The 8791-nt window shown below is 44.3% G+C and overlaps 1 protein-coding gene across 4 annotated transcripts in view; it reads right to left on the bottom strand.

Moving 5' to 3' along the window:
- Positions 1-4635: 4635 nt before the first annotated feature.
- Positions 4636-8791, bottom strand: part of SEPTIN12 (septin 12) — a 65091-nt gene continuing 60935 nt past the window's right edge. For all 4 annotated transcript variants that reach the window (XM_069984304.1, XM_069984307.1, XM_069984305.1 and 1 more), the window contains 3 exons: positions 8656-8752; positions 7733-7784; positions 4636-6547 (listed from right to left, as the gene is read on the bottom strand). In XM_069984304.1, coding sequence (XP_069840405.1) covers positions 6424-6547; positions 7733-7784; positions 8656-8752 — 273 coding nt within the window. In that variant the 3' untranslated portion in view covers positions 4636-6423. The remainder of the gene's footprint in view (positions 6548-7732; positions 7785-8655; positions 8753-8791) is intronic.

Below are 8791 nucleotides of genomic sequence, written 5' to 3'. Positions count from 1 at the left end.
ATCTTATTACAACATAGTAGAGTTGTGTAAGCCACCACCTCCTGACACCGCTCCCTTCATTCTCCAGTTCCTAGAACTGGTTTTAGGTTATTCAGTACTGGGCTGTCTTCATGTCATAGTGGTCATCCATCACGACTCCTCCCGCGCCATTCCGCCTACTCAGCTATTACCCTGCTCTCTATATGGATATATATATATATACACCTGAGACTCCATACACACCTGAGAGTCAGCCCCACAACCTCTTCCGCCTGCACTGCCTCAGCTACCTGCACTATAGAGGGAAAGCATTCTTCACCATCTCCAATATCTCTGCTTGCTGTCAGTGGATGAGAACATCTAGGGACATCCCACCATGATGCTTCTCACAGCTGAGGGTTTGCTTCAGTCATATCAGGTCTACACAATTGTCTGTGAGCAGGACTATTCTAGGCAGTCCTCTGTGAGCTGAACATTGCAGCCATACCAGTCTATCAGGGTATGTGCACACTACGGAATTCATGCAGATACCGCTGCTCGCATCTCCGCCCATGCCTTAGACTCCATTGTATGCCCGGGCGGAATCCGCCCAAAGAATTGACATGTCAAGTTTTTAGGCAAACGGCGGAATCCACCTGTGCATACAATGGAGTCTATGGCACAGGAGGAGATGCGTGGGGGGCGAGCGGTAAAATCTGTACGTATTCCGTAGTGTTCACATGTAGTGTCCCACCACGGGTGTTACCAGTAAGTTACACCCTTTGCAAAGTCTGTACTTCAAGTACTTGTGCTGATAAAGTAGTACCCAAATTTTGCCACAAGATGTCACTATTGCATGTAACTGTACTTATGTTTTACACAGCTGCAGGTAACCAAAGGGTTATTGTTTATTGTGATCTGTACACCAATGAGGACCTTGTCTTCTTCACTACCTATCCCTGAGCTCTTTTCTTTTCTATGCTTTCTACTCCACCACTCACAGGGGATATGACATCACCTGTAGGAAGTTGTCACATGGGGAGAGGAAGTACACACCCACACTAGGTAGTCTTAGCCTGGTCATTGAGCAGATAGGACGCAGAACAAGTTGGTCCCTGCTGTGGCCAGGTCCGCGCTCCAGAACTAGTCAGTCTTAGCCAGGTTTCTGTGTAGAGCAGACGCACAAGGGAGACTCAGACACCAGTTTCTTGAAAGCAGCACTTCCACACACTATGCAGTGTTAGGCTACATCAGAGAGAGGATAAGTCAGAGAAACCCCAACCCACGCCGAGAACAAGTCTAAAGGTGCAGGATGGTATCCTATAGGAACTGATCCGGATAGAGCAAAGTTGCTAGAAGCCTACGTACTCATCTCCCCTTTCTGTGGGTGACGGTACCAATAGTCCGGGTGGGTCACAACTCTACTCCAGGGATGAGGGACCCCCTCACAGCCCGGCAGGTCACCGACCATAGGGGATAGGGTATGGCTTGCCCCTCTAAAATAAAAGCAGGTGTGCTTTCAAAATCGAAATCATTAATCGTTCGATTGTGCAAATTATCGCTCTGTGTAAAGGGACCATTACTAGCTGTTACAAGACTACAACTTCCAGCATGCCCACACAGCATTTTTGTGTAACAGCTAGAAAGCTGCAGTTTAGGGTTCATAAGTGGAGGTGTAATCCTTTCTCACCCAGATCTCATCCTGCTCCCACAGCTGAGGCTTTGTTACAGTGTATAAGTGTGGGTGTAATCCTCTGTGAGCTCCATACAGCAGCAGGGAAGCTGTAACCTGCCTGGATCTCATCCTGCTCCCACAGCTGAAGCTTTGTTGTTTCTGTTACAGTGTATCAGCTACATAGCTCAGCATGCTTCTATGTGGGTGGAGCTTGTAGCACTGTTCATCCTGAGCTTTCTAGTTTATGAATAGAATTCTAGGACTGCAGTGAAGACTGACACACAATGAGCAGGCAGGGCTGTAGGATTGTATAGACGGCAGATCCGTTATGTAGATTTGTCCATAACCCGGTGGCGGCGACATCTGAAAGTAACAGGGCAGATGGAGCGATCGCAGAGCAGGTGGAGCACATGGCGAGTATGGTTCCAGCTCATGATCAAAGTTTCCTTATCGCAGCAGTCACCTGGTTTATGGCAGGGACAGGTGGATGATGGACCCTTGTGCAAGATCATTGGTATTTATGAAATCGCCATTGCCGTCCCTTATGTAGGTGACATGAGGCAGGGCGTTGCTAGGGGTCATGGGTACTCTGGTGCAGTGGTACTACAGATCCCAGGACGCATACATAGAACTATAATGCTAGGATGACAGTGGAGACTGACACAGAGACAGATGAGAGGGATCGGGGTCACTTCATATATGTAGAGCGCCCCCATCACCTCATTGTGTATACTGCAGGTGAATGGGGTAGCAGTAGGGAGTGACGCTGCAGATGGCGGCACACCTGTCTGATAGTCCATGACTGAGCCTGGCGCTGACACGTCACCCAGCACCCCGCCTGCTCACATTTCACAATCCTGTTAACCATTCATCTACCGGAGAATTCCAGCTAAGTACACAGTGTGGGCTCTGGGAAAGCTGGGTGACAGCAAATATGGCCGAAGACACAGTAACCCAACTTTCTTACCGTCCTGACAGGCTGCAGCAGCAATGAGGGCAGACGAGACCTGTCTCCAGGCCATTATCACTGTGGGGACAGGGTTGTCACCCAGCTTTCCTAGATAGATGTAACAAGAGGATGTAATGCCACAGCCTGATCCCAGCTCCCTGCCTGGTGACTCCTTCAGCAAATACCCCGGCCCTGCAAAATAAAGAGGTGCTGCCAGACGCCACAGGTAATCTCCAACACCTCCCGAGAGTCCAGGAGAGCAAACACTCCAGAGCTCTGCCCCCAAATATCACAGGTCTAGTATCATCAAGGTTCGGAGAAAAGAGATGGTGGTATGTGTTGCCATCTGGTGGCTGAAACATATATCGCACTGATACAAAGCTCCAAATCCTCTACCTCTAGGTGTAAAGAATGTAAGAAACATAAAGTATATTAGGAAGCCTTAATGTATGGTACATGGGGAAGAGGGTGTGCTAAACATCTCTTATATGCAGGGGGCAGTATTATAGTAGTTATATTCCTGTATATAGGAGCAGTATTATAGTAGTTATATCCCTGTATAAAGGAGCAGTATTATAGTAGTTATATTCCTGTATATAGGAGCAGTATTATAGTAGTTATATTCCTGTATATAGGAGCAGTATTATAGTAGTTATATTCCTGTATATAGGGGGCAGTATTATAGTAGTTATATTCTTGTATATAGGGGGCAGTATTATAGTAGTTATATTCCTGTATATAGGAGCAGTATTATAGTAGTTATATTCCTGTATATAGGAGCAGTATTATAGTAGTTATATTCCTGTATATAGGAGCAGTATTATAGTAGCTATATTCTTGTATATAGGGGGCAGTATTATAGTAGTTATATTCTTGTATATAGGGGGCAGTATTATAGTAGTTATATTCCTGTATATAGGAGCAGTATTATAGTAGTTATATTCCTGTATATAGGAGCAGTATTATAGTAGTTATATTCCTGTATATAGGAGCAGTATTATAGTAGTTATATTCCTGTATATAGGAGCAGTATTATAGTAGTTATATTCTTGTACATAGAAGCAGTATTATAGTAGTTATATTCCTGTATATAGGGGGCAGTATTATAGTAGTTATATTCCTGTATATAGGGAGCAGTATTATAGTAGTTATATTCCTGTATATAGGGGCAGTATTATAGTAGTTATATTCCTGTATATAGGGGGCAGTATTATAGTAGTTATATTCTTGTATATAGGGGGCAGTATTATAGTAGTTATATTCCTGTTTATAGGAGCAGTATTATAGTAGTTATATTCTTGTATATAGGGGGCAGTATTATAGTAGTTATGGTGTGGACCAGAGGACCTGCGCGGTGGTACACGGGGCAATATGGCTTGATCAATTCATATACAGACACTCTGGTGTTGATTTTCAATATAGGCCTAGCGGCATTAGTATCAGCCATAGATGGGATGTGCAGCCGTTCCACTCTCTCCAGTTCGTGTATTATAGTAGTTATATTCTTGTATATAGGAGCAGTATTATAGTAGTTATATTCTTGTATATAGGAGCAGTATTATAGTAGTTATATTCTTTTATATAGGAGCAGTATTATAGTAGTTATATTCCTGTATATAGGGGGCAGTATTATAGTATTTATATTCCTGTATATAGGACGCAGTATTATACTAGTTATATTCTTGTATATAGAGAGCAGTATTATAGTAGTTATATTCCTGTATATAGGGGGCAGTATTATAGTATTTATATTCCTGTATATAGGACGCAGTATTATACTAGTTATATTCTTGTATATAGGAGCAGTATTATAGTAGTTATATCCCTGTATATAGGAGCAGTATTATAGTAGTTATATTCCTGTATATAGGAGCAGTATTATAGTAGTTATATTCTTGTATATAGGAGCAGTATTATAGTAGTTATATTCCTGTATATAGGGGGCAGTATTATAGTATTTATATTCCTGTATATAGGACGCAGTATTATACTAGTTATATTCTTGTATATAGAGAGCAGTATAAGGTCTGGTCTGAAATAACTTTTATTTATGGAGAATCTCAGACTCAGGGAACAGTTATAGAAAATAATAGCAGGTAAGATATGGACCCGGTTTCGCTTTACATAGAAAACAGATGAAGATGAAGGATTCTCTTATAGTAAATAAATTGTTAAAAAGATCTGGAGGAAAAAAATTTCTGTGACATAATGTTATATATAAATGTGTTTTCTCTCTCTGATTCACTTTAAAGTCTGGTATCTCCATAGAAGAATCTCTCCATCGTTCAGACATTGTTCACCCAGGAGGGCGGCGACATACAGACCCGGCTACAAGGCCTCCAAGTTGAGTTTCTCTCCTTACAGTCTTGGTCCTTTATATAGAAACATATACAAATCATCTTAGGAAAATAGAAATGTCGCAGGTCACACACCAGGCAGTCTCTTTCGCTTGTATTTTTGGTCGATACTGCAGTCATATATTGCTATTAAGCTATGGTGGCGGACTGTTGGCATGGGGTCGGCCAATCAGTGGGCACAATCTGATATAATAACCGTGTACATTCTGCCCGTGGGACAACGTAGATCTTATAATACAAGGAATATGGTGGGTTTGGGTTTCTTGAGTCTTTTGGGGGTGAATGGTGTCTGACCAATCATGAGCTGGGGTGCCAGTCATACCAGCTGCTGGTGGTGGGAGATGGCAGTTTGTTGACCAGCAGAGGGTTGGCGTGCCAGCCAGACAATCTGGTAGTCATGGTCCAGTTTGAATATATTGGAGGTGGCGTATCATTCAGATTTAGAGGCACTAATTCAGGTATCATTGATAGACTGGCACTAACATGAAGACATTCAGCCTTGGTTCCATAAAGTGGTGTTCAGATGAGGACTGGGGAGATAATCCATGGTCCTCTAGAGTTTATACGTTAGACCATCATGGATTATCTGTCAGATATGGAGGCACTCAAGTAATACGCATGACTATGACCCATACCCATCGGTTCTGTTTGACAGACAGTCAGATTTCCGTGTGGTTGACATTAAACATCACCAGGTTGTGCTGTGTAGGAGACTGTGTGGCATCTCTGGCACAGACAGTCAGTGGGTTGTGTGATGTCTGTAAGACGTTTGGCGCAGTGTAGCTGTGGTTGTGACTATTCGGCAGTGTTGGCAGATATATGGGAGCCCACCATTGTCTCAGGAGTCTCTGTGACGTATATCGGGAGTGTTGGCAGATACATGGGAGCCCACCATTGTCTCAGGAGTCTCTATGACGAATATCGGCAGTGTTGGCAGATACATGGGAGCCCACCATTGTCTCAGGAGTCTCTGTGACGTATATCGGGAGTGTTGGCAGATACGTGGGAGCCCACCATTGTCTCGGAAGTCTCTATGACGAATATCGGCAGTGTTGGCAGATACGTGGGAGCCCACCATTGTCTCAGGAGTCTCTGTGACGTATATCGGGAGTGTTGGCAGATAGGTGGGAGCCCACCATTGTCTCGGAAGTCTCTATGACGAATATCGGCAGTGTTGGCAGATACGTGGGAGCCCACCATTGTCTCAGGAGTCTCTGTGACGTATATCGGCAGTGTTGGCAGATAGGTGGGAGCCCACTATTGTCTCAGGAGTCTCTGTGACGTATATCGGCAGTGTTGGCAGATACGTGGGAGCCCACCATTGTCTCGGGAGTCTCTGTGACGTATATGGGCAGTGTTGGCAGATACATGGGAGCCCACCATTGTCTCGGGAGTCTCTGTGACACAGCTGACGTGGCCATAAGTCCAGCAGTCAGCTGATAAGTCCATTAGACAGGCACTCTGTTGAAGGGATTGCCCGCCACTCATAAGCTGGACGGATCTTTCAGCTGTGACGGAGTGCCGTTCATCTTCTCGTTGAGTCGGCTCACCCGATAGGACTCGTAGTGTATGTTGTGGGTTATGTCCTTTAGGTCCTGCAGGTTGGATCTGTGGGAGATCAAAATGGGTCAAATTAGATCGAGGATCGAACTTACAGGCCCAAAGCCTGAGGCTGCACTACTGAGATGATCATGTTCAGTCATCCACATCAATAATCACATCCATCTTCTATCATTCTAGTTAGATAGATGTAGATATTGATGGAGATGTTGATTTCAGTTTACTGAGCTATGGGACTTTATAGCTACATGCCCAGGTAGGGGTAATCCCACCAGAAACATGGGGTAACTTTTAATCTTGGCATAACCACTTTAAAGGGGTAGATCACCATTTTTTGTCTTTTAAATCAACTAGTGCCAGAGATTTGTTATCTATTTCTATTAGAAAATCTCCAGCCTTCCAGTACTTATCAGCTGATGTATGTCCTGCAGGAAGTGGTGTACTCTCTCCAGTCTGACACAGTGCTCTCTACTGCCACCTCTGTCCCTGTCAGGAACTGTCAGGAGCAGCAGCAAATCCCCATAGAAAACTTTTCCTGTTCTCCAGGCTGTAAAGACTACACCCCTGCCCGCAGGACATATAGCAGCTGATAAGTACTGGAAGACTTAAGATTTTTTAATAAAAGCAAATCACAAATCTCTGGCACTTTTTGGCTCCAGTTGATTTGAAAGAAAACATTTGGGGTGAACTACCCCTTTAATCCATGCTTACAGTATAAAATACTGTACGGTATCAAAGACACCAAGGGGTCATGCATCAATACTACGTACATATGCTGTCGACCATGCTGTATTCTACAAATTTAATACACTATATGGCCATGTGCAGATGCAATATTGGACCGGCCGTTCCCGTGTGCGCCCGAATCAGAACTCCCCATAGCACACAATAGAGCAAGAGGCTGGAGTTGCTTGCTCTATTGTGTGAACTGACAGGGTTTTGTGTGAACTGACATGTCAATTGATTGCGGCACTGCTAGGGGTCCCGGCCGGAGAGTATACTATGTGTATATGCTCCGGCCGGGATCCCATACATGGCAAGGTAACATATCTTTTCGCAATAATCACGGCCGTTGTACGATTTTACGGAAAGATATGTTGTGTGAACATAGCCTATACATATGTGTATATATATGTATATATATATATATATATATATATATATATATATATATATATATATATATGTGTTTAAAGGAATCCTAAATTCGAAATAAAAAATATTTTCTCTCACCTGATCAGCAAATCTCTCAAATCTGCAAATTCGCAGTGCGATGTGTTCTCCACTGCAACAAAGAAACACAAGAGGTTACGTGCGGGGTTCTGATGTATGGGGGTGGGGACACGTCATAGGGTACAGAGGAGTCTGACTTTGTATCTATTCACATTCCACTGCTATAGAACTCCGACTTCAAAGGATTTCCCACCTTTACATGACAAATGACCCTCCCCTCCCCCGCTCCCATAATAATAGCCCCTTTTGTGGGCGGCCCCATGCTCTATGGGACTCTTCTATCTAAATCCTCTTGGCTGACCCCTCCCCCTCCGATGAACAATGGTGGTCTGCCGCTGTATATGAATGCCGCCCCCTCCCCTCATTATCGGAGCTAATCTGCTAATTTGTTAAAAGAAAGCGAAAAAAAAGTAAAAGGTGTTTTGACCTTCAAATGACTTTCGTGTTTCTCATCGAAGTACCGAGTAATGAAATAGAATTTACAGTCTCATCCATAGAGTTTCTAGAGAATCGGATGCCGGATTACAGGAATAGTCATGTTCCCGATTGATTAGTAATAATAATCTTTATGGTTTTTCTTCGGGGACGTGGTATAGAGCAGGAGATGTCTCTGTCCAGCACTGTAAGCTCAGTGTCAGGCAGCAGCTGCAAAGCCTCCATCATCGCCTCCTCTCCTTCTGACCCCTGTGATGGAGAACAGATGCCAGAGACATGGCTCCCCCGCTCAGTGCAGCGGCTATGGGCAGCACCTGGCCTCCGCATCTGGTAATCCATAGGTGTTAGGAGACAGAAGCAGCTCCCATAGTGGATGTGCACTGAGCTGCTGTCATACTGGTGATACTGGTGCCTGGAGAACAGCATCTATACAATGCTGGATCAGCTGTGGAATGGCTGGGGGAGGGCGATCGCCTAGGACGCCTCACCTTCTATGATGCCCCACTTTGTTTTACGTCCCAGGATCCTTCTGCCGTTAACCTGATGCTCCTCGTCCGTTCCTACGACAGCGAAAGGGATCTTCTCCTGTAATGATATATGTATAATATCATGAGGGTTTGTCAC

Source organism: Dendropsophus ebraccatus, chromosome 9 (assembly GCF_027789765.1).
Source record: "Dendropsophus ebraccatus isolate aDenEbr1 chromosome 9, aDenEbr1.pat, whole genome shotgun sequence".
Lineage (NCBI taxonomy): Eukaryota > Metazoa > Chordata > Amphibia > Anura > Hylidae > Dendropsophus > Dendropsophus ebraccatus.
The sequence above is the reverse complement of the archived record's forward strand: the minus strand, read 5'-3'. Positions and strand labels throughout refer to the sequence as shown.